The sequence below is a fragment of the Choloepus didactylus genome, chromosome 6, assembly GCF_015220235.1.
Source record: "Choloepus didactylus isolate mChoDid1 chromosome 6, mChoDid1.pri, whole genome shotgun sequence".
Lineage (NCBI taxonomy): Eukaryota > Metazoa > Chordata > Mammalia > Pilosa > Megalonychidae > Choloepus > Choloepus didactylus.
This window is the reverse complement of record NC_051312.1, coordinates 127,997,555-128,023,424: the sequence shown is the minus strand read 5'-3', so window position 1 is coordinate 128,023,424 and position 25,870 is coordinate 127,997,555. Positions and strand designations below refer to the sequence as shown.

The window sequence follows — 25,870 nt, the reverse complement described above, 5'->3', positions numbered from 1 at the left end:
TGGGTAACTGTATATAAAAGACCTTACTGCATCTTTGAAATAAAGAAAAGACATGGTGCCTCCAACCTTATTTGACATTATTCTACAGATAAGCATTACTTCAGCTGATTCGCAAGGGCAACAAATAGGACTTGAGTGATTATCACCTAACAAGCCTCTAAGGTGTGGCCTGTAAATTATCCAGCAAACACCTAATGAACTAAGACTGAGAAATATCCCATTAATGATCAAGAAAAAGTTAAATTTTAGAAATACAGTTAATAATTCATCAATAAGGGATTCTATTATTTGGCTTAAGAAAAGACATATTTCTCTACAAAAACAAAAACAAAAACAAAAAAACATCATTTCAATGGATAGTATGTGCAGATCCAGTGCTCTGGAATGGAACCTATGGCAGTGGATAACATCATCTAGGGCTAGGAAAAAAAAAGTGAAAGGAGGGCCAACAAGGCAAAGGTGAACATTAAGGGATTGGCAGAGAAAGATGAGCACATAAGACACTGAGAAGTGGCCAGAGAGACAGGAGATAAACGTGTTTAACACAATGTCACAGAAACTAAGGGAGTGAGGTTGCAAGAAGGAAGAGATGGGTGGTCAAGTGGATTATCACATGCAGAATATAAAAGTCAAATAGCATATGAGCTTAAGTGTTCATCAGATTTAGCAAAACTTTCCCTTTCACAAATACAGTTCCAGAAAAGTGGTGGGTCAAAGAACAAATGGGGGACAGACTTTTCGACAAGTTAGAGCAATGCTTTCATGTTTGATGCAATCCTGTGCTCCAAACCCATTGCAATGGTAGCACTTTTTAAGTAGAAAAATGATAAATGATGATATGAGCAAAATAAACAACAAAATATCTAAATAAATAACAGTAAAATGCAGAGAAATGGATATATCAGACAGACTCTAGGTCTAGAAGCAAGCAGTGGCAGTTGATGAATTTGACATACCCCTGCCCTCTCCAGATAACCTAGATCCATCAATTTTAACATTTTGTTTATCTTTCTTTTCTTTTCTTTTTTCTATTTCTTTTTTTCTTTCTTTCTTTACCTTATGAGTTCAAAATCATTGATTTATCATTACATTTTATGCATTCCCCTTTTAGATACTGTAGGGAATAAAAAGTGGAGTTACAAAAATAAAAAATACAATAGTACTGTTATTTATATTTATCCAAGTCATTATCTTTACCAGAGACCATTATATCTTCATATGGCTTCAGTCAATTGTCTTTTGTCCTTTCCTTTAAATCTGAAGAACTCCCTTTAGCATTTCTTATAGGGCCATTCTAGCAGCAATGAAGCTTTTGTTTATCTGGGAATAACTTAATCCCGCCCTTATTTTTGGGAAAGCCAGTTTACTGGATATAGAATTCTTGGTTGGCAATTTTTGCTTTCAGCTCTTTAAATATATCTTCCCACTGACTTCCTGCCTCCATGGTTTCTGATGAGAAATCATCTTTTAATCTTAATGAGACTCCCTTATATGTGACAAGTTGCTTCTTGAGGCTTTCAGAATTCTCTTTATCTTTGACATTCAACAGTCTGATTATAACATGGTGTGGTGTGGGTCTATTTGGGTTTATTCTGTTTGGAGTTCAGTTAGCATCTTGGATGTGTACATTCTTGTCTTTCATTAAATTTGGGAAGTTTTCAGATGCTATTTCTTTAAATTTTCTCTCCACTCCTCTCTTTCTGTCTTCTCCTTTTGGGATTCCCGGAATGTGTATATTTCTTCACTTGATAGTGTCCCACAGGCTCCTCAGGCTCTGTTCACTTTTTTTCATTCTTTCTTCTTTCTGCTCCTCAAACTGGATGATTTCAATTGTCTTATCTTTAAGTTCACTGACTCTTTCTTCTTTCAGCTACAATCTGCTGTTGAACCCCTCTAGGGAATTTTAAATTTCTGTTAGTGTGGTCTTCAGCTCTGTGTTTCCTTTTCATAATTTCTGTCTCTCTTTTGATATTCTTTCTTTTCTTTACCTATCATTTTCCTGATTTCCTATGGTTCTTTGTGTTTTCCTTTAGGTCTTTGCACATATTTAGGACCATCTTTTTTAAGTCTTTGTCTGGAATGTCCTAGGTCTGATCCTCTTCATTAATGGTTTATAATGCTGTAATCTTCTACTTTGCCTGTGCCGTCACTTCCTATTTCTTTGAGTGTTTTGTAATCTTTTGTTGAAACCTGGACATTTTGATATTTGAATGTGTTATTGCTGGAATTTACATTTTGAAGCTTCTGTTCCTTAAGCTTTGTATCCAGCTAGTGCTTTGATGGAGCTTTCATTAAATGCCAGGAGTTAACAAAAAAAAAAAAAAGAAAGAAAGAAAAAGAAAAGAAAAAAAGAAAACATCTTTCCCAGTCTTTGCAGATTGACCTTATCCATACAAAGAGTTTAGAAAATAGCTCCAGACCACAGTGTAGGGGCCTCCCTGGTCCTTTTTGCACACGTATCTTGTCTTGGGCATGTGTATTTGGCCCTCGGAGTTTCCCCATTTACATGGATACCGATGTCCCCTTTTCCTAAGAAAACAGCAATCTGCACTAGGAGTGTGGGGGCTGTGTGAGGAGCAGGTTAGGGGATGGGAGAGGAAGGCCTGGGCACCAGGAGATCCCACTGTTTTTAAGCAATGTATTTCTTGATTCAGCACTTGCCCTGTTACTGCAATCCTTTAACTGTTTTCTGGAGCCCTGAGAAAGATACTTCTGCCAGTTCTTGCTGGTTATTTAAAGCTTCTGTAGTGGGACAGAGCCCTGAAGTGTCTTACTCTACCATCTTGATTGGGGTGACTCTCAGACCTCCACCTGTTGATCAGAAGAATGTCAAAGAATTTGTGGCTGTCTTTTATCCTCTACAAGAGTTGACAAAAAGGGGGAAAGTATATGCAATATCTAAAACTTACAGGGGTTAGTAGCATTAACATCTTGAATATAGAAGGAACTCCTGCTTATCAACAAGAAAAGACAGCTACTCCAGTAGAAAAAAAAATCAATAAAGCCTATGCATAGGAAATTTACAGAAGTGGAAACCAAAAAGCCAACATGTATATCAAGAAATATTAAAAATTACTGGTAGTTAATGAAATGCAAAATATAAAAAAACAGTAAGTTATTTTACATCAGTGTTTTTTAATATTGGCAGTATTGACATTTTGGGCCAGATAATTCTTTGTTGTGTGGGGCTGTTGTACATTGTAGAATCTTTAGCAGCATCCTTGGCCTCTATCCATATATGGCTGTAAACATCACTATTGTGAAGAAAATGTTCCTTAGACATTATCAGTTGTCCTCTGGAGGGCAAAATTGCCCCTGGTTGAAAACCACAACTTTACCCTATCAGCCTGGCAAAATTAGGGAGCTTGTTAATGCAAAGTGTGAGCAGAGATATGGCAAATAGGAAGCCTCAGGCATTGCTGGGGGTATGTGAGCAGTACAACCATTCTGGAGAGCAATAATCAAATTAAATATACACATACCTCATGACGCAGAGATACTACTCATGGTAAATTTATACATGTCCATAAGGTGACACATATGAGGATCTTCTCTGCATCTTTGTTTCTGGCAGTGGGGAGTTAGAAGCAAATTAAAATGTGGTGAATACATAGGGAATAAAATAATTTATATAACATATAAACCTAAAATATGTACATATAAAACATTATTCATACTGCAAGAACACAGTAAAATACAAAGATACACAATAAACACATTTATATGGTTACCTAGGCTGGGGAGGGATATAGGAGTGCAGATTAGGATAAAAATAGTCAACAAATGAACAAATGAATGAATACATACATAAATTCAAGAGAAGGAAATTGTATGACAAAATACAATAATGTGCCATAAGTAGAACTTAAGTTAATTGAATGTTCTTTAAGATTAAACAAAAGATGTTATTAGTCATACAGTGATTAAGAAAGTTTACTATCCACAGACCCTATTTTGAAAAACACTAAAGGAGGTAATTCAGCAAGAAATAAAGTACACTCATAGGGAAGGCATTCATACAAGAAACAAGGGTAAGCACAGCGATTGATAAAATTGATAACATATATAAATAAATATAATCATTTCTTGTAAAAACACATTACTCTTTTTGTTTTAAAATTACTATTTTTTTGCATTAAAATTTAAATCTAAAGTTCAATAATGATAATAGCATGGCCATAGTATTCAATGGATAGTTAAAATGTGCTAAGGTTGTATGAGACTAGATATAGTAACTATAGACTTACTAGAAAAATATTAGTTAAATGTGTTAAAATATTAAGAATAGATACCCATTTCATATAGTATGGTGGGCTAGAAATCTTCACTGTCCTATTGAAAAACAACTAAAAATATTTGTTAAAATACGCTTGTAAAAATTATAATGCATTCAATCACTACAATATAGTGAGGAATTAATGGCCTGAGACCTGACAGTAGGTGGATATCAAGAGAGGTGAGGCCAGCGTTGAGGGCCATTTTTGCTTTAGGGCATTTGCTGATCTGGAATAGGTGGCTGAAAGGCTGAATCATGCTTTTGAGGACCTTGCAACATTTGGGCTATGAAAGGCAAAATCAAAGATCTACCAAGAGTGGGAGCCACAATAACCCTCCACAATTTTGAACAGGGACTCTGAAGGGCTGTCTCCTAGGAGTAAAGGTAAACCAGAAGTAAACCAACCCTGAAAAATGTGTTGTCTGGTTTCAAATCAACTGAAATTCTGAAGAACTGAAATTGGATTAATAGGGCCACAGTTTCCTGGCAGAAGCAAACAAAAATGACTGAGAAAAAGTTATCCTAGGTCTCTAATTGCTTTTTGTCCCCAATTCAATATCCAGTACAAAATCAGGGCTAACCAGGCACATAAGGAAACCAGACGATATGAGCAAGAATCAGTAGAAACAACAGACAACAGCAATAGGTCAACAGGGATTCCAGATATTTGACTTATCGAATACGTCTGTAGAAAAATGACACTTTGTCCAATGAGATAAAAGCCGAACTTGAATATTTCAACTGAGAACTAGAAACTATAAAGGGTGACATAACAGACATGACAAAGAACAATTTATAAATTCCATAACAGAAAAATACAAAAACTGGAATTAACTCAAAGGACATGTTTAACAGTAGATTAGACCAGCTGAAGAATGAATCAATGAACTGGCAGAGTTCAGAGAAACTGTCCAGAATGAAGCACAGAGAGATTAAAAAAAAAAAAGATGGGAAATGTAGAAGAGAGGATAAATGACCCAGAAATATAGGGAGAAAGTCTAGTACATTTTCAACTGGAGAATGAAGGAGAATGAAAGAGAAAAAAAAGAATGAGGAAGAAGAAATACAGTTGGGAATTTTTGAAAACTGAAAAATTAAACTTCAAGAATCCCCATGGTCCCAAGCATATTAAATGAAGCAACAACATAGAAACAGAAAACCAGAGACAAAGAGAAAACTTTAAAAGCAGCCAGAGTAAAAAGATAGTTTAACATCAAAGTATTAACACCAAATAACAGTATTAATTAATAATTAATTAACAGCTCACTACTTTTTTCTCTTGAAACATTTTAAATCTACAAAAAAAAATTTTAAGAAAAAAATTACCTAAAGACCATGACCCAAAATATCCAAGAGAATTAGCCTAATTACCCAATTAAATTAAAATTAATTCAACAATAGTTACTGTACAACCCCTGTTCAAATTTCCACGATACTCCTAAGCTGACTTCTAAAAAATAGCTTAATAGTTATATTGAGAAATAATTCATATACCTTAAATTTACCAATTCAATGATTTTTAGTATATTCACAGTTTGTGCAGCCAACACAACAATCAATTTTAGAACATTTCCATCATCCTAAAAAGAAACGTATCCATTAGCAGTCACTTCCCATTTCTCTCCAACCTCCCCAGCCCTGAATCGCTATGTATTTGCTTATTCTTGACATTTCATTTAAATGGAATCATACAATATGTGACCTTTTGTGTCAAGCTTCTTTTCCTTAGCATGATGTTTTCAAGGCTTGTGCATGTTGTAGTGTGTATCAGTACTTCATTCCATTTTGTTGCCCAAAACTATCCCATTGTATGGATAGACCACATTTTATCTATTCATTCATCAGGTGATGGACATTTGGGTGCTTCCACTTTGGGTTATTATGAATAATGCTTATGAACATTCATTACAAGTTTTTTTTTAATGCTTTCATTGCTCTTGGGTATATAGCTAGGAGTGAAATTGCTAGGCCATATGGCAATTCTATTTTTTTTTGAGGAATTCAATTTTTGAGGAAAATACTGAACTGTTTTCCAAAGAGGCTGCACCATTTTACACTCCCATCAGCCGTGGATGAAGGCTCTAGTTTCTCCACATCCTTGCCAATACTTATTATCTGTTTTTTTGCTTATGGATATCCCAGTGTGTATGAAGTAATATCTCATTGTGGTTTGATTTGCATTTCTCCAAACTATCTTTTATAGATTTTTTTTTGGATCCAGGATCAAATCAAGGATTATTATGTGACATAATCGTAATCTCATAATAAAGTTAATAAAGTCACTTTAGTCTTTTTTTAAAAAAAGAATTGTTTATTGACTGAACCTAGGGATATCAGATACACAATCAATTTTAAATTTATATATTTTAATTCAATTTTTAAGTGTTTTTACACACACAAAAATAATAGGAATGCAACAGTTGTCCTAATGTGAAACATCTTACCAAAAAACTGTTGCAGGTATTTTCATGCAAGTTAAAAAAAAATGGCTTATAGTGAACATGAAAACCTGTAACAAATTAAAATTAATTATATAACACGTTACTTGTAGTTTTCCCCTTTCAAAGATCAAAAAAAAAAATTGTGCAAGTAAATAACATACACCAGTCACAGCATAATCCTGAATCATCCCCACACCTAACCAGATGCTTAATTTTAAACCTCTCATCAGAGACCAAGAGAGTCACTTCATTTTATACAAAATTCACATGTGCCAAAAATGAAAGAGCCAAAAGAAACAAAAACAAAAACCTAGTACTGATGCTGCTGTTCAGTAAACTAATAGTGGCCCAAAAGGCCACTGATTAAAACTAAAATAGTGGCTGTATATCTTTGCAATGAAATCCAAGATTTTTCCAACTGCGTGACTACACACTTCCTACACGCCAAGAGCGGAGAAAGTGGACATGCCAGCACAGAAAGAAAAAGAGCTACCTTTTGCTGTAATACCCAAAGAATTGGTTTAACAGAGACTTCTTATAAGGTTAGGCAGAAACCAAAAAAAATGGTTATTAGCTGCTTGTGTCATCAATTTAAATGGAGGTGATTTAAGGGTCAATGTAAAAAATTAAAGGGGGGGAAATGTGTGTTGGGGCAAGTCTTATCTTTAAAGCAAAAACAAGCAAGTATAAAAGTACCCAGCCACGGTAGCATACTCCAAAGTCAGAGAGCTGTGCCATTAGGCTGGGCAGAAAATGTTCAGGTGCAGACTGGCTGTTTCTCATAAAGACTCAACAAAACAAATCTTTAAGGACTAGAACTGCATGAAAGGGATCCACAGAATGCAGTCCTTTTAGTGAAGTACTATCAGCCTTTGTGCTGATTTCTTGAACCAATTGCATTTTATTATGAAAACACAAGAAAAATACATAAAAAAAGGACAATACTCCTAAATTGCATTTACAGTGTTTGAGTTCTGAAAGGACTGTATAATGGAGGCAGAATTCAAGTAAGAAATAATGCCAAAAGTCGTATTTTCATTATAACTTTCCTAAAAAGATGTTTTCCCCCTTATAATTATTAACAACAAAGAAACATCAGCTGTGAATGTACAGTTCAGAAAATAAACACAGAAAACTAGTGACATTATTGTGACCAAGTTGTTTGGTAAACAGTGAGATATGAGAAAAAGGCTTTTTTTTAAAAAAAAATTCAGTTTTATTAAGATATATTCACATACCATACAAATCATCCATGGTGCATAGTCAACCATTCACATTATCATAATATAGTTGTGCATTCATCACCCCAATCAATTTTTTTTTCCCCAATCAACTTTTTTTTTTTTCATTTTTATTGAGATCGTTCAGATACCATACAATTATCCAAAGATCCAAAGTGTACAATCACTTGCCCCTGGGTACCCTCATACAGCTGTGCATCCATCACACTTAATTTTTGTTCAATTTTTAGAAACTTTTCATTACTCCAGACAAGAAATAAAGTGAAAGATGAAAAAAGAAAAAAAGAAAAGGAAACTCTAATCCTCCCCTATCCCTAACCAACCCCCTTCAATTGGTGACTCGTAGTATTGATATAGTACATTTGTTACTGTTTATGAAAAAATGTTGAAATACTACTCACTGTAGTATATAGTTTGTAATAGGTATATAGTTGTTCCCTATATGCCCCTCTATTATTAACTTCTAATTGTATTGTCATACATTTGTTCTGGTTCATGGAAGCGATTTCTAGTATTTGTACAGTTGATCATGGACATTGCCCACCATAGGATTCAGTTTTATACATTCCCATCTTTTGACCTCCAACTTTCCTTCTGGTGACATATATGACTCTGAGCTTCCCCTTTCCACCTCATTCACACACCATTCGGTGCTGTTAGTTATTTTCACATCTTGCTACCAACACCCCTGTTCATTTCCAAACATTTAAGTTCATCCTAATTGAACATTCTGCTCATACTAAGCAACCACTCCCCATTCTTAAGCCTTGTCCTATATCTTGGTACCTTATATTTCATGTCTATGAGTTTACATATTATAATTAATTCCTACCAGTGAGACTCTGCAATAATTGTCCTTATGTGTCTGGCTTATTTCACTCAGTATATTGCCCTTGAGGTTTTGTCATCAACCCATTTTTTTTTTAATATGGTTTTGTTCACTCACCATACATTCCATCCCAAGTAAATAATCGATGGTAATCTGCATGGTCATACATTTATGTGTTCACCACCTTCACCACTATCTATATAAGGGCATCTACATTTCTTCCACAAGGCAGGAGGGGAGAGTCAAAGAAGGCAGAGAGGCAAAAGAAAGAGGAAAAAAAAAAAACGACAGCTAGGAAGCAGCAAAAGGAAAAATAACCTTAAATCAAAGTAGAGTAAAGAGTCAGACAACACCACCAATGTCAAGTGTCTAACATGCCTCCCCTATCCCCCCCTCTTATCTGCATTTACCTTGGTATATCACCTTTGTTACATTAAAGGAAGCATAATACTATGATTCTATTAGTTACAGTCTCTAGTTTATGCTGATTGCATCTCTCCCCCAATGCCTCCCCATTTTTAACACCTTGCAAGGTTGACATTTGCTTGTTCTCCGTCGTAAAAGAACATATTTATAAATTTTATCACAATTGTTGAATACTCTAGATTTCACCAAGTTACACAGTCCCAGTCTTTATCTTTCCTCCTTTCTTGTGGTGTCTTACATGCTCCCCACCTTCCTCTCTCAACTGTATTCATAGTTACCTTTGTTCAGTGTACTTACATTGTTGTGCTACCATCTCCCAAAACTGTGTTCCAAACCACGCATTCCTGTCTTCTATCACCCCGTAGTGCTCCCTTTAGTATTTCCTGTAGGGCAGGTGTCTTGTTCACAAAGTCTCTCATTGTCTGTTTGTCAGAAAATATTTTGAGCTCTCCCTCATATTTGAAGGACAGCTTTGCTGGATATAGGATTCTTAGTTGGTGGTTTTTCTCTTCCAGTATCTTAAATATATCACACCACTTCCTTCTTGCCTCCATGGTTTCTGCTGAGAGAGCCGCACATAGTCTTATTAAGCTTCCTTTGTATGTAATGGATCGCTTTTCTCTTGCTGCTTTCAGGATTCTCTCTTTGTCTTTGACATTTAATAATCTGACTATTAAGTGTCTTGGCATAGGCCTAGTCATATCTCTTCTGTTTGGAGTACGCTGCGCTTCTTGGATCTGTAATTTTATGTCTTTCCTAAGAGATGGGAAATTTTCATTAATTATTTCCTCTATTATTGCTTCTGCCCCCTTTCCCTTCTCTTCTCCTTCTGGGACACCAATGACACGTACATTATTGTACTCTGTTTCATCCTTGAGTTCCCGGAGACATTGCTCATATTTTTTCATTCTTTTCTCCATCTGCTCCTTTGCGTGTAGGTGTTTTGTTCTCCAGTTCCTGAGTGTTTTCTTCTGCCTCTTGAGATCTGCTGTTGTATGTTTCCATTGTGTCTTTCATCTCTTGTGTTGTGCCTTTCATTTCCATAGATTCTACTAGTTGTTTTTTTGAACTTTTGATTGCTGCCGTATATATGCCCAGTGTTTCCTTTACAGCCTCTATCTCTTTTGCAATATCTTCTCTAAACTTTTTGATTTGATTTAGCATTAGTTGTTTAAATTCCTGTATCTCAGTTGAAGTATACGTTTGTTCCTTTGACTGGGCCATAACTTTATTTTTCTTAGTGTAGGTTGTAATTTTCTGTTGTCTAGGCATGGTTTCCTTGGTTATCCAAATCAGGATTTCTCAGACCAGAACAGGCTCAGGTCCCAGAAGGAAGAAGTATTCAGTATCTGGTTTCCCTGAGGGTGTGTCTTAGAAAATTGCTCCACCCTTTGATGCCTCGGGTCACTGTGCTTTTCTGCCCAGCAGGTGATGCCTGTTAGCTTATAATTCTTGATTGGTGTGAGGAGGTATGGCCGTGTTCCCCCAGGCTCTGGGGTCTGGTTCTGAATGGAAAGGGCCCCACCCCTTTCCTCCTAGAGAAGACAGAGCTCCCAGGTGGAGGTCATTAGCATTTCAATGGTCTCTGCTTGTGCTGTCTCCACCCTTCCCGGAGTCACAGCCCTGGAAACTGAATATGACTGGGGCTTTCTCCACTGAGCCGAAAAAGAAACAGATAGTCCCCTTCAGACCCAGTCCAAGGTGACCCTCCGGCTCTCCAAGGTCAGTCGTCACCCAAAGCCTCTGTCTGTTTTTTGGGGATGCGTACCTGTAGTGAGCAGTTCACACCCGCTACTTAAAACCCCAGTTGGAGCTCAGCTGAGCTATATTCGCTTGCTGGGGGAGAGCTTCTCTCTGGCACCACGAGGCTTTGCAGCTCGGGCTATGGGGGAGGGGGTCTCACAACTTGGATCTGCAGGTTTTACTTACAGATTTTATGCTGAGTTCTTGGGCATTCCTCCCAATTCAGGTTGGTATATGATGAGTGGATGGTCTCGTTTGTCCCCCCGCAGTTATTCTGGATTATTTACTAGTTGTTTTTGTTTTTTTTTAGTTGTTCCAGGGGGACTACTTAGCTTCCACTCCTCTCTATGCCGCCATCTTGCCCTGCCTCTCCCCCAATCAACTTTTGAACATTTTCCTTACTCCAAAAAGAATGAAAATAAGAATAAAAATAAAAGTAAGAAAAGAACACCCAAAGCATTCCATCCCCCCATCCCACTCTATTTTTCATTTAGTTTTTGTCCCCATTTTTCTACTTATCTGTCCATACAGTGGAAAAAGGAAGTGTGAGCCACAAGGTTTTCACAATCACACAGTTACACCATGGCTACATAGTTATGCAATCGTCTTCAAGAATCAAGGCTACTGGGTTGCAGTTCAACAGTTTTAGGTATTTCTGAGAAAAAGCCTTTTTTTTTTTTTTTAAAATTCAGTTTTATTGCAGTTTGGCAGTTTCAGGTGTTTCCTTCTAGCTGTTCCAATACACTAAAACCTAAAAAAGGATATCTATACAGTGCATAAGAATGCCCTCCAGAGAGACCTCTCGACTCCACTGGAAATCTCTCAGTCACTGAAACTTTATTTTGTTTCATTCCACTTTTCCCCTTTTGGTCAAGAAGATTTAGGAAAAAAGGCTTTTAGACAACCCTCTGGACTTCGAAAAATCTCTTCAGATAGTAGATCTGTCCCAATGTCAAGGGAACTAGAACAAGAGCCTCAAAGAAGGACCAAAGGACCACTCTGCTGTTTGTGTTGTCATTGATCGCTCTGTGTGTTCTCTCTCCTGAACTTCCATGTACTCCTGTTCATGCTTTATGCTTGTCATAGCCACCGCTAGCTCATCAGTTGTTTCTTCTAGATTGTTCTGGTGAGCTTCTGTTTCCATGTCTTGTCCTTTTGGGGCCTATATATCAACAGCGAACATCACTAACTTTGGAGTCATGGTGGACATCCTGTTGATAAAACAAAACTTCTGCGTTCCATCTGAGCAGCACATGTGTATTTCCCACTGGACTCTCGGTCTCCTTTATAAATTCCTTTATTATCAGGCCCTGTAATCTCCACATCATTGTCTAGGAAGTCACCCTCAGCCATCTTGAAGATGAGGCTCATCTTGGTGCCTGAGGTGACCCGCTGGAAGAAGCACTCCTTGGCACATGTGTCAATGCTAACAAGGCAGCCCAAGGCTATGGCCATAAGCGGGGCGGGAGCACCAGCAGCTTGGCTGGGGCCAAAGCCAGGACCAAGAATGCGGCCTCCAGAGCCATGGTGGCCTCCACTTTAGTTTCTTTTAATCAAGAATAGCCCTTCTGTCTTCTATTGTTTTTTCAAGACACTGAATTTTTCCTGGATTTGTGTTTCCTCATGATTAGATTAAGGTTAAACATTCTGGGCAAATAAGACTACTAAAAAGTGATATGATTAAATAAGGAGAACACAATATCAGGAAGACATGTCCCCCAAATGACATCAGAATAATGTCATAATTAATGGTGAAGAGTTGATAGCTTTCCTTTTAAGATCAGGAATAATACTAAGAGGCCACTATCACCTCTTGTATTCGGCAATGGAGTTTCAAGCCAGAGGAGAAAATAAAACAAAATGGTGAAAGTTTGAAAAGGTGGAAACAAAATTATCCTTACTTTCAGATATCACTGTTTATGTAGAAAATACAAACTATTTACAGATAAATTATTAGAGTTAATAAGAGAGTTTAGTTATTAAAATTGATGTATAGAAAGTCAACATAAAAACAATTCTATTTCTATGTATTAGAAACATAAAAATTAAAAAAAGTTAAATAATTTTAATAATAACAAAAACTATCAAATACTGAGGAATAAATCAAAGAAAAGATATGTTGGTGTAAAACCTCTCTGCAGATCACCATAAAACATTACTGAGAGAAATTAAAGATCTAAATAAGTGGAGAGATATACCATGATTATGTATTTGGAGTTGCAATAATGTAAAGAAATCAATACTTTTAAAATTGACCTAACAGTTCAATGCAGTTTCAATCATTATCCTAACGGTTTCTTTTTATGGAACTTGACAGGTTGATATAAAATTTAAATGGAATGCAAAGAGTCAAAAATAATTAAGGCACTCTTAAAAGACAACAAGGTGAAAGGACTTCATCTATTAGGTACTAAGACATTATAAAATTATTGTAATTAAGATGGTGAGGTATTGGTACAAGGAATTACAACTAGACCAACAGAATCTAATAGAAAGCCCTGGAACAGACTTACACATTCACAGACAGTTGATTTACAGTAAAAATAGCACTGAAGAGCAGTGGAGAAAATATGGTCTTTTTAATAGCTAATGCTGAGACAATCAGATAGCCATATAGAAAAAAAAAATGAAACTTGGTACCTACCTCACTTCATATACAACACAAATTCCAGATCTATATATGAAATATAAAAGAATGAAGGTTTGGGAGGTATACCCATATGCTCATATATTATATTGTCCTGTTAAACAGGAGACAAAAATATACGGTAATATTGATAAGTTTGACCACATTTTAAGACACCTGCCTGTGTTCACCAAACCTATTCACAAACTTTTCCCGATCCCCTACCAGTTTGCCACTTTGAAAGACCCATCTTAAGCCAACGGAAACCTATCCCCAAACTCAATAAAAACCTTACCATAATATCCCCCTTTTGAATCATTCATTACTAAGATAGGTTTCCCTGGCAATCTTTATGGGAAAGTCAACAACTGCACATCCTTGTCTTTTAGAGATATATACTGAAATATTTACTGAAATATATATACTGAAATATTTATAGATATTTATAGTAAACAAATAAGACGGTCATAAATTGTTGAAGCTGGGTAATGGTACATAGAAGTTCATTATACTATTCTGTCTACTATTGCACATGTTTTAAATCTATTTAACAAAAAAGTTATTTTTCTTGACCTAGCACTCAAGAGGGGATGTTCATTAAACAAAGTATACTATATGATTGTGACTGTCAGGCTTATATCCAGAAAGCATCTAGGCAAACAGAATGTAAGTTATACTAGATTTTGCAGGAATGCCACTGATGGAAAGCAGGCAAAAACGGAGTAATTGTAGGTATGAGAGAAATAGTTCTCTTTAAGGCCTCCCTACCATACCCCTAATAGAGAACTAAGGGTGGATACAATTAAATTTGACACTTAATCTTGGTTAAAACAAAAAGAGGGGTAGAGAATATTTGTATTTTATGCTTTATTCAGAGAGTGAGTTCTTAGTTGTTTAGAATGTGCTCCCTTTTACATTCTACTCTGAGGAAATGATGCTTCTTATTCTTTCTTAGAATCCTGGTTCCTGAAATTGGCCATTCTTTGGATCCCACACATACCCAGAGTGATAATCAATTTGAGGTTTTGAATAGCTATTCATATAAGCTGACTTTTCTGTGCATTTGTATCGAGGAGGATCCAATTCAGGTTGATGTCCTGGGAACCAGTGAGGCTCTTGCTTAAATCCTGGGAGAAGAGAAAAAAGAAGGAAAGAGAAGTGGAATCAGTTAACGACAAGGAGTTTTAGTAATAGATAAAACTCTTAATTCTGAGGCAATAGTGAGTCCTGTCAAAACTGAAAAAAGAGAGAAATTATTCATTCATTCACATTCATTCATCCAGTATATTTTTAATTGAATTCCTTCTATGCTCCAGGCACTGAGTTAGGACCAGAGAATATAAGAATTAAAAAGAATAGTCTACTTACTGTGGGTTGAAAGTGACATTTTGTTGTAGCTTGCATCATATGTTGTTTCAAAGTAGTGTCCAAACTGGAAAAAAAATTAACAGATTAAGTATCTAGGAGTGTATTGCTAATATTAGGAAATAAAGAACATGGTGACATGAATTCTAACAGGCTCTGTCATATTTTAGATGTCATTAGTCATATCCTACTAACTTTCATATCTTATTTATGTTTGTATGTTTAGGAGAGATTTAAGGGTAAGACTCAGATAAAGGACACGTCTAGGTAGGAAAGGACCAGGTATATGAATAGATGAAGTACAAACAGAAAAAAACAGAAAAAGGGTACAGCTCATCCTTTCAATACCTTACAGATAAGAAATAAATAAAATAAATAAATAAATTCAACTGGATAGTAAAGTAAGATAGGTGTTCCAGCTGAGGATTGCTCTCCCAGCCATTTCACTCAACAGCGGCTCCAATCTCAGTGCTGGATTCTTGTCTGTAAATTCGCCACTGGCATTTATTTTGTCAAAAGAAAGGAAACAAAAGAGAAAGATTACCTGGGAGGGTAAGGGCTTTGGCTGCATGATATTCCTTAGGTCATATCTTTCCTGGTTCCAGTTGCCCATCAAAGTATGGTTCGAATAGGCATTCTCATTAGTGGTACATCTCCATCCATACTGGAAAAATTTATATATTGTTATATAAATATAGTCAGAGAATAGGGAAAACTGAGAGTTGATTAATTAGATAATGCAGTAAAGGATCAATAAACTGCTTCCTTCCTTCTAGGCCCTTCCCTGAAGTTAACTTGTCTCTCCTTTTATCTCACTAAGAACTTTCTATCTTATGTTAGAGTTCTTCAAGTACATGTCTTACTTCCTCTACTGAACTGTACTGTACACCCCTTGAGGGCAGAATCCATGTCTTACTGCAACCTCTCCCTCAGCCTGCCCTCCCAATCAGTCAAGGTTTGCACATACCAGGTGATCAATATCTTAATCCTGATTTTTTTATAAGGAATCAAAAGCGTAACTTTTTTTTTTTTTTGCCAAAAGATGAGTCTTGGGAGCAAGGTGATACCTTCCATGAAGACGAGTAATTTGATGCCGAGTAGCTTGTGGTGTTTGAAGTTTTCATAGGAAAGAGACAGATATCTTTACTCAGTTGTTCCATGTTCTTTAAGGAAAGAGTATGTCACCAAACCTGTTATTTCCAGTTCTCCAGGCAAGGAAAGAATGTAGATGACCCAGAATCCCTGTGGCCATGATTTGGAAGCCACCACTCACCTGCCTTTCCACAGGCAGGGACAAAGTCAACACCATAGCTTTAAAGTATGGTATCCCAGGTAACTGCCCTCAGGCTATCTGCCTTTATGAAAATAGATGCACTGATGTCACCAAACAGCCTGAAGACTGAAGAGGAGCTAGTCCTGCTAGGTCCAATAGGTCTAGTAATCAGACTGCTGACGTAGGTGACATTATCTCTGGGACTGCAAGAACAGATACCACCATCCACTCATTTGTCTAAGCCAGAAACCTGGGGTTTGTATTTGACCCTGATTTCTCTCTCAACCCCCTACATCCATCCAGTCACTAGGTTTTGTTGATTTTTCAATCAGTCCACTACTGCCAGCTCCACTGCCAACTTCCTAATTCAGATCACTATCAGTCCTTGCCTGAATTACTCCCAGCAAACTCCTATCTGATCTCTTTGCCATCAGCCTTGTTCCTCCCCAATTGTTCCTCCACAGGAAAGCAAGTTTTGAAAACGAAAATCTAGTTGTGTTATCTTTCTATCTGAAATTTTTCAATTGGGCTACTGCTTTCAGGATAGTCCAGGATCTTAAAATGGTTTACAAGGCTCTATATGACCTGGCCCCCACTAAACCCTTCAGTCCTATTTATTACCCACTGTCCCTCCAACCGTTGCAGCCAAACTAAATTTCTGTTTCTCCATTATGCTTTTTTATACATTATTCATTCCACTTGACCCAGGTAAGATGTACTTTTCCCTCTTAGGTTTCAACTCAGGTCACTTTACCCAGGTAATCTTTCCACTTCCCTTCCGTGTACTCCCAAAGCACCCTGAATTACTCCATTCGTAGCGCTCATCTCACTGTATCTGAATTGCCTTTTTGCTGTGTACATCCTCCACCAGACTGCAGACTCGGTGAAATCATAGGCCGAATCTTGTTCAACCTTGTATTTCCCAAACGGCCCTCACTGTGGCCTGGCACATAATAGGCACTCAATAAAATTTCTTGAATGAATAAGAGGAGATAGAAGCACCTGGGGAAATTTTGGACAGCAGACTCAGTGGGAGAGAGCCATTCCGGACGAGACGAAGTCAATTACAAAATCCTCTGCGATAAGAACATGCAGGACCCAGCCCAACCTCCCCTTCGCCTCAGCCCCACGCCCCCGCCCCTGCTTCTTTCACTCGGAAGTCGCCTCGCCCTTGGCCTGCCCCTCCGGCACAGATGACTGTGACCTCATGTAGGCGTGACGAAGTCGCATAGGGCCGTCCACAGCCTAAAAGGCATTTTGATCTTTCCGAGAGGCTGAGGGATAAGGGGGACAGGAGAGTGGGGATTTCGCTTTTGCACTCGTGGTTACTGTCATCCCTGAGAAGAGCTGCTCCAGGATTTTCAAGGCAACCAGAGGCCACGTCCTCTACCAGTGACGGATGGAGAGGGGGTGGGCCCGAGAACCGCGAAGGAAGTGACGTAAGAAACGAGCGCCCCTGAGAACCCAAGCAAGAAGCAAATTGAGCAATGGCCTCTCGGCGCCTCCTGTTGGTTGGGGAGGGGAATTTCTCCTTCGCCGCTGCTCTCCTCGAGACCTTGGGTCCCAGCTCTAGTCTTACAGCCACCTGCCTCCAGCGCCCGGCGGACCTGGACCGGGATCCGGTGGCCCGGGAAAATTTAAGGCGCCTGCGCGAGCGAGGTAGCGAGGCCGCCCCTTGACGCAGTTCGGTCCAGCTGCGAGCGCATTCCAGAGTGGGTAGGGTGGGGACTTTGGTATGTGAAAAACGCGGAGGTTGCTCTTGATTATCCCATGGATATTTACCGAAAACCTGTTGTTTTGCACATTTCAGGTTAGGGAGGGTTTTTCTCTGGGCCCAGGTCTTATGACATCCTCCTGTCTTTATTTCACGCTTTCAAACTCCTTGCCAGGTACAGAGCTACGTTTTGGTGTGGACTGCACCCAGCTGGCAGATGCCTTTGAACTGCACGACAGGAAGTTTGATCGAATTTATTTTAACTTCCCACACTGTGGACGCAAAGCTGGAGTGGCTAAGAACAGGGAACTGCTTGCCAAGTTTTTCCAGAGGTGAGGAAAGGCGAGCCCCTTACAAAATGTTTAAGATGTGTATAATTTGGTTACCTCATGCAAATATTTTGATTGGGCAACTAAGGCAGATGTGTATAAGTTACAATGATAGGTGTAGATAGAGTTTATTTTTTTTTATTTTTATTTTATTTTATTTTTTTTCAAAAATAAGTCTGTTTTAATAATTCTAATGTTAGGAAGAAAATTCCTTAAATTTCAGGTAGCAGAATACTCTCTCACATAAGAACTGTGTCACAGTGTTATTATAAAAAGTTAGAAATTAAGCAAAGTATTTTAGAACTACTATTTCTGCTTGTGTGCTGTTTTGTTAATGTAAATATAGAAGTTTTTAAGTGTGGATATATAATTTGGTTTTGATTTTAATGCATAATATGATAATCAAGAATATGGATTGTTTTCCTACACACTGAAATTGTACACACTTCTCAGGCCTGAAGAATAATACTAAACAACTTTTTAAATATCCCATGTTCACTAAGAAACCTTGGAGCAATAAAAAAATTAGTACCTACATAAGAAATTTTACATTAAAACACAATTGTATACAGTTTTTCAAAAGATAAAGTGATTTTTAAAAATTTTCAATACTCAAACAAAATAGTAAATTTTTGTTTCAAGTGTTCTAAATTTATATTTAGCCAACTAGTACATGATATTGTGACTTTTTATAATACCTTTCCTTTTAAAAGAGATGACTTATACAAAATAGTGACTGTTATTCTAAATCACTTAGACTAAGTTGAAAATAAAAATGAGAGTAGACAAAGACTTTTCTGAATAAGTCATCAACACATAAAAAGTTGCACACATCAGTAATAAGGCATTTGCAGGTAAGTCCCCCAAAGTATCTGGATTCATGTAAACAATGACTATGTATATTTCTTTAGGGAGAAAATGCACTACTGCAGATAAAATATATTCAAATGGTTATGACTTTAAACCATAAATTATTTGACTACCACAAAAAGCCAAAAAAAGACAAAACCTAACATTTTAATAGCTGGAAGATGTTACTGATACGTGAAATGAAAGGTGGAGACTTTTTTTGAACCATAACAATGAAAAAGAAGTATTTTGAAAATAAACATCCATCAGTTTCATAGAAATAAATATACATAGTTATTTTAAAGTATTGCAGCATAGGAATATTGTCCTAGCAATGAACATAACATTCAATCAGTAGTTGTAAAATATTTTTTCCATATTGAGCCTTGAATCTTCTACCTTGTCAGTTGCCCAACAACTTTCAAAAGAGTTTTATTTTCTTGCTTTAGTTGTTCATTTTCATCTTCTATGTCATCTAGGTCTCTATTTAACAAATCAATTTCTTCTTTGAGTTTTCCGATCATTTCCTCTTTATCTTGCATCAATCTCACAAGTCTTAAGTTTTCTTGCCTTTCTCTTATTATTTCCTTTTCAAGATCTTCAATTTTCTTTTCCAGCGTGCTACTTGAAACCAAATTACCTGAAGCATTTGCATCCCTGTTATATCTGCTGAACCCACTTCTATCTGTTCGGGGATATCTATTTGAAACATCTTCTTCAGAGGCAGTAATTGTGCTTTTGTATCTGCCAGAAACTGTTCTAGATGGCTCTTGTAGCAGACAGGAACTGGCTGGATCTAATAAGCTTACAGCTTCATTCTGCATTGTGTTCTGTTGTGTAACTGCATCCTCTCGTTTCCGTTCTTTCTGCCCTGCTTCATCATCTTCATATTCATCTAAGCACTCTGCCGCGGGGATGTTGACCACTCCGGTGGAGCGCCGCTTCTCCCGCAGCTTCCTCTTTTCGATCTGCCCCTTGCCTTTCCTGGCACTGGGGCCCGAGCTCTTGCCCTTCTCTGGGGGGCCGTCCCGCTCCTCCTCCTCTCCCCGGAGCGGCGGGGTCCTCGAGCCGGCAGCGGCTGGGGACTCGTCCTCCGGCCTCCGCGCGCAGGGCACGGCCGTAGATAGAGTTTAAAGCCCCAAAGTAACCCATAGTCGTGTTGGAAAGGCAGACATGTAACCCTAAATGCTAAATAAAAGTACAAATAGTGTCCTCTTGGGCCTACATAGGGAATCACTTATTTCTGACAATGCAAAATAATATGGGAGTCAGTATTGTCTAATGGCTAAGAATATGGACTTAGGAACCATACTCAACTGCTTGGATTCAAATCCCAGCCCCTCCATTTACTAGTGATTTTAGGGAAATTTACTTAATCTTTACTTGCTCTGCTTCCTCATTTGTAAAATGACGAGATTAGTAATTATGTCATAAAAATTATTGTGAACAGTTGTTTAGCACTATTATTATACCAAAATAGTTATCAGGAAACCTTTCATGGAGGCAGTATTTTTTTTAAATTCAGTTTTATTGAGATATATTCACATACCATACAATCATCCATGGTGTACAATCAGCTGTTCACAGTACCATCATATAGTTGTGCATTCATCACCTCAATCTATTTTTGAACATTTTCCTTATACTGGAATTAGAATGAGAATAAAAAATAAAAGTAAAAAAGAACACCCAAATTTTCCCCCACATCCCACCCTATTTTTCATTGTTTTTTCCCCTATTTTTCTACTCATCCATCCATACACTGGATAAAGGGAGTGCGATCCATAGGGTTTTCACAATCACACTGTTACCCCTTGTAATCTACATTGTTATACAATCATCTTCAAGAGTCAAGGCTACTGGGTTGTAGTTTGGTAGTTTCAGGTATTTGCTTCTAGATATTCCAATACATTAAAACCTAAAAAGTGTTATCTATATAGTACATAAGAATGTCCCCCAGAGTGACCTCTTGACTCCATTTGAAATCTCTCAGCCACTGAAGCTTTATTTCTTTTCATTTTGCATCCACCTTTTGGTCAAGAAGATGTTCTCAATCCCACGATGCCAGGCCCAGATTGATCCCTGGGAGTCATATCCTGCGTTACCAGGGAGATTTACACCCCTGGGAGTCAGGTCCCACATCGTGGGGAGGGCAGTGAGATCACTTGTCAAGGTGGCTTAGAGAGAGAGGGCCACATCTGAGCAACAAAGAGGCACTCAGGGGGGACTCTTAGGCACAATTATAAGCAGGTTTAGCCATGGAGGCTGTATTTTAAGCTTGTATTTGAAGGATAGAATATCGATAGGAGGGAAATGAAAAGAAGAACTCTGTAAATGGAGAGTGTTATGAGTTGAATTGTGTCCCCCCAAAAATATTTGCTGAAGTTCTAATCCCTGTTACCTGTGAATGTGACCTTATTTGGAAATGGTGTCATTGCAGATGGAATTAATTAAGTTCATATGACTGGTGTCTTTAAAGAATGGGAGAAGAGAGTTGAGAGAGAATGCCATGTGACAACTGAGACAGAGACTGAAGTGCTGCAGTACTAAGCTAAGGAATGCCAAGGATTGCCTGCAAACACTAGAAGCTAGAAAAGCCAAGGAGGGATTCTCCCCTACAGGTTTTTGAGGGAAGATGGCCATGCCAACACCTTGATTTCAAACTTGTAGCATCCAGAACCTTGAGACAATACATTTCTGTTGTTTTAAGCAACTCATTTTGTGGTACTTTTATTGTGGCAGCCCTAGGAAATTAAGACACGGAGAAATAGCCTAAGCAGTGAATCATGTATAGGAACCTTGTAAGCAGTGACCTTTCTATGACACATAGAAGAACAAAGCAAATACCAAGTTGGATGACTACCCTGGTTAGTGGGTTAGTGGGTTGGTCACTGAATTTGCATTCTTACTTACTTCCAGTCACTTTTTTTGCATGTTTGAAATCCAGTGGATCTTTGCAAATAGGTATGCTTAGATTTTAACTATTTGAAGTACAGTCTTCACAGCCATACTATGTATATGTAGCTTAATTCCTGTGGTAATTTCTACCTGTTGCTGATAAATGGTTGGTATTCCTCCCACCTCCTTTAGCTGTGCAGATGTTCTTGCAGAGGAGGGAGAAGTCCATGTGGCACTGTGCAGAGGACAAGGTGGGACTCCTGCTGACAAGCCCAGGAGAGAATGGCACAACAGTTGGCAAGTGGTTGCCATGGCAGCTCAGGGGGGGCTCATTTTAAGTGATGTGCTTCCCTTCAGCAGTGAGGCTGTGCCCGGGTACAAGTGCACTGGATATAAGTAAGTAATAACATGGGCTAAGCCTTCTCTTTTATCTCCCTCACTAATGGTAAAAAAATTTCATCAGTGGACTTTTTCCCTTCCAATTTCCTGATTCAGTCTCTAGAAATACTTGCATTCTTCAATAGTGACAGACTTTGTACTTGTTGTCTGTTTTACCAGGAGTCAAAATAAGTCCTTTCATGTTGAAGGTGCTTTGAACCATATCTTCACCCGGAGTTTACCCTTCAAATTTTCTCAGCCCAGAATCTTCAGAATCAAACTAGGTGACCAATGTTTTTTCTTTGCGGAACCAGAATCACTTGCAGGAAAGTTAAACAGGTAACTTGTTCTTTTAGTGGATATTGTATCCATCTCAAGCTGTATCCTGTTTGGCTTGTTGGTAAACATATATTGAATGAATGTTATATAAATTGTTAATGATGTTGGTGATGTGAATCCATATCCATCAGGCCTCCTCAAGCCCCTTTAGAATTAAAAGCTGTCATATTCTCTGGTATATTGTAGGGATTGTGCCTGTTAGAGTTCTGAAACACATGACATCTCTGCTTATTGGTAGATAATTTTTTTGTTTTCTTTCAGGATCAATTTAAGGATAATTTTTTTCTAAACAACTATTTGTATTTTTCATTCTATCTATGTTATAGTTATTTCAGTTATTTAATTTTTTAAGTTGGAAAAGTTATTTTTATGTGTGTGTGTTTAAACAGGGGTTTCCTGGAAGCACCTTCATGTCATCCTACCAAAAACATAAATGAGAAGCTGATTGCTGAATTCGGCAAAGTATTCCCTCTCAAAAGGCTGAAGTGTCCATTCTTTTTGCTGCCAGAGGGAGGCACCAGTGTTCTCCCTTCCTGGAACGATGACATTCTGTCAGCTGCTTTTTGGATTAATCTTGAGGACAATTCAAATTCTGAGTCCCTGACTGGTGGAACAGCACAAGATATGGAGGACTTGATAGTGTCATTTTCAGAACTTAGCCTGTCCAAGGCTTTCAGGGCTCCTGGGAGAGATGATAATGAAGAAGCTCCTGAAGAAATATATAGCCAGGCCAAGGTTTGCCTTAGACCTTCTCTCCTAGTTCACGTTCAGGCAGTCATCCAAGCACCAGACTTCCTCCCAGGTTCTCTGCATGTCCTCAGTGGACCCGTCTTTAGGAAGTGCCATATTTTGCCTTTCACAATGCCAGCATTTCATGAAATTTTATTTATTCTTGGGTTTAATCAAAATCTGAAGGACAGCTGTCTTCAGTCACTGTTGGATCACCTGAAGGGCATTCTCAATCACCTCTTCACCCACACATTGCTGGAAGGGTCTAAGCTGAGCAGTTCAGTGGAATTTATCCTTCAACCAACTGAAAAAGATTATGTGCTTTGCATTAAGTCATATAATTTTGGCTCAGATGATGCCAAGGGTCTAATTATTGGGTCTGTTACCATATCTGCTTCAAGCATTATACACAAAGACCAATGTTTTGTGTATGTGTCTATGAACTTGGACCTGTTAACTATGCTTGTCTGGGGTATCTCTGACTGGAGAATGTTATGGACCTATGATAACCGTTTCCTGAAGAATTTTGTCCCTGGAAAAGTAGAACCCTTTATAAGCTATTCCCTGTATCCTCCATGCTATGTGCATGATATTAGTTTTTGGTTAGATGAGAAGAAAGGTTTTAATGAACTAGAGTTTCATACTGTGGCCCGAGCAGTGTCCCAGGACACTATCATAGCCATACAGTTCCTTAGTCGTTTTCAGCATCCAAAGACTGAACAAGTCAGCCTCTGCTATAGATTGACCTACCAGACCTGTGACAAGGCCCTCACCCAACAGCAAGTAGCATCAATGCAGTCTCAACTTAGGAAAGAGATTCAGCAACGACTATATGTGACACCTCGGTAGCTCAGTAAATTCATTTCTATAGTGTGATTCATTATGGATGAAAAAAGACCAATTTTCAATCAGTAATCCTTTCTGGACTGTGTTTTTCTAACGTCTTTTACCTTGTGATTATAGCCACTGTTGGTTGACCCTAAAGATACCTGCAACTCAATCACTTAAACTTAAGACTATAATGTGACTGTTAACCTTTGGAGCTGTGCAAATAATGACTAAGAAAACAAATAAAACAAAACAGCTTCTTGTACTTTAGTTGTTTTGTTGCTGAAGAGGCAGTAGAACCTGAGTTTCTCATCAAATATATATATAAATAAATTTGCCACACTGGCAATGTCTCTTAACTCTATTGAATTGTCTCATTAAATCAAATTATGAGAGTGGTTTTGGAGTTAGATCTGCAATTGTTAGCTTGGGTAAGTTGTGAGTGATCCATAATTAGTACTGGTATTATTGCTATTATGACTATTATTTTCTCACCATCGTAATTTTTATCCTATGGTTGACTATATTAAAGTCATAGAACTAGTAAGTGTCAGATTTAGTATTCACACCCAGGTTTGTCTGACTCTTAAAGCCCATGTTCTTTGTGCTACTTTCTGTTACCTTATTTCTCCTCATCTAGTCTTCAGCAGTAACCTCTCAATTGTGATTTAACTCTAAATTTGCCCCCTCTAGATATTGTAGCCTTCCACTGTTGTATCTCTAAGGAACATTGAGGGATAGGCTCAGCACAGGACTCTGCAGAATGGGGTACTCTAATGTGAAATAATGTATGTTCCTGTTGATTAGCAATTCCCCTCCACAGACTGAAATTATATTGTAAACTCTGTGAAGGAAATGACTTTGTCTTATTCATTCTTCTGTAGAGAAAAGTTTATGTAATGGTAAGAGTGGAAGCAAAGAGACAAATTAGGAGGTTATTATGGTAATGCAAGCAAGAGATGATGGTGACCTGGACCAAGGTGGTGAGAAGTTATTGGATTGGGTAATATTTAAATGGACTTGCTTAAGAATTAAATATGTGTGTGTGTGGGAGGGGTGTGGGGAGAGGGAAAGTCAGAAATTAAGCAGGACCCCTAGGTTTTTTACCTGAGCAACTGGGGAAACAGAAGTGGGATGGAAAAACTGGCATGGGAATGTGTTTGGGGAATGGAATAAAGAATCAAGGGATCTTGTATGCACATGTGTTTTGGCTTAGCTCTTCACATAGGCTGTAAATTAGCTGAGAGAAAGTAATCTGATTTATACTTTTCTTCCATCCCCAATATTGCCTGGTACATGGATGAGGTTGCATTGAGCTGGATTTTAAAACAAGTGCAGGAATTTGATAGGACAGGATTGTTGGTTGAGGAGGATGCCCATTCCAGGCAAAAGAGGGCATACATAAGTGGAGGAATGGATAAGGGAGCATTTGGGGCAATTTTCAGGGAAGTAGTCTTGTTAGTTGAAATGTAAAGGGGCTGGGGCTAATTCATGAAAGGCTGTGAGTCCTACAATGAGGAGTTCATACTTGATTTGACAGGCAATAGGAAAAGTCTGGTGATTTTTGATTAAGGAAATGATACAAT

At 37.9% G+C, this 25,870-nt stretch overlaps 3 protein-coding genes and 1 pseudogene across 4 annotated transcripts; 1 reads left to right on the top strand and 3 right to left on the bottom strand.

The window, feature by feature from the left end:
* Window positions 1-11,763: 11,763 nt before the first annotated feature.
* Window positions 11,764-12,747, bottom strand: LOC119538129 (annotated as a pseudogene).
* Window positions 12,748-13,056: 309 nt separating this feature from the next.
* Window positions 13,057-17,689, bottom strand: C6H11orf1 (chromosome 6 C11orf1 homolog). The gene is made up of 5 exons (XM_037841411.1): window positions 17,223-17,689; window positions 15,492-15,611; window positions 14,951-15,014; window positions 14,583-14,709; window positions 13,057-13,697 (listed from the first exon to the last, which is right to left on the bottom strand). Exons 2-5 carry the CDS (start codon window positions 15,558-15,560, stop codon window positions 13,688-13,690), a joined length of 270 nt encoding a protein of 89 aa, XP_037697339.1. The 5' UTR covers window positions 15,561-15,611; window positions 17,223-17,689; the 3' UTR covers window positions 13,057-13,687.
* Window positions 17,683-24,549, top strand: FDXACB1 (ferredoxin-fold anticodon binding domain containing 1). Of its 2 annotated transcripts, none has more exons than XM_037841405.1 (5): window positions 17,683-17,879; window positions 18,110-18,266; window positions 22,203-22,406; window positions 22,569-22,727; window positions 23,117-24,549. In XM_037841405.1, exons 1-5 carry the CDS (start codon window positions 17,708-17,710, stop codon window positions 24,303-24,305), a joined length of 1,881 nt encoding a protein of 626 aa, XP_037697333.1. In that variant the 5' UTR covers window positions 17,683-17,707; the 3' UTR covers window positions 24,306-24,549. The 2 variants fall into 2 exon arrangements, with proteins under 2 accessions (XP_037697333.1, XP_037697334.1); XM_037841406.1 differs by lacking the exon at window positions 17,683-17,879 and adding an exon at window positions 17,948-18,030.
* LOC119535883 (PRKC apoptosis WT1 regulator protein-like) lies at window positions 19,480-20,236 on the bottom strand (the record flags this gene model as incomplete). The annotated part of the gene is made up of 1 exon (XM_037838274.1): window positions 19,480-20,236. A coding segment is annotated over one exon (729 nt), but the record flags the coding sequence as incomplete, so codon positions are not given.
* Window positions 24,550-25,870: the final 1,321 nt, after the last annotated feature.

What these genes read in the sequence shown, in the direction of transcription:
- FDXACB1 (XM_037841405.1), top strand. Translation starts at nt 17,708, where the DNA reads ATGGCCTCTCGGCGCCTCCTGTTGGTTGGGGAGGGGAATTTCTCCTTC. An exon ending in AAGGCGCCTGCGCGAGCGAG is followed by an intron (nt 17,880 to 18,109) that starts GTAGCGAGGCCG and finishes ACTCCTTGCCAG; the next exon opens with GTACAGAGCTACGTTTTGGT. An exon ending in TACAAGTGCACTGGATATAA is followed by an intron (nt 22,407 to 22,568) that starts GTAAGTAATAAC and finishes CTGTTTTACCAG; the next exon opens with GAGTCAAAATAAGTCCTTTC.
- C6H11orf1 (XM_037841411.1), bottom strand. Translation starts at nt 15,560, where the DNA reads ATGGGCAACTGGAACCAGGAAAGATATGACCTAAGGAATATCATGCAG. An exon ending in CAAAGCCCTTACCCTCCCAG is followed by an intron (nt 15,015 to 15,491) that starts GTAATCTTTCTC and finishes TTTTTTTTCCAG; the next exon opens with TTTGGACACTACTTTGAAAC. An exon ending in AATGTCACTTTCAACCCACA is followed by an intron (nt 14,710 to 14,950) that starts GTAAGTAGACTA and finishes CTCTTCTCCCAG; the next exon opens with GATTTAAGCAAGAGCCTCAC.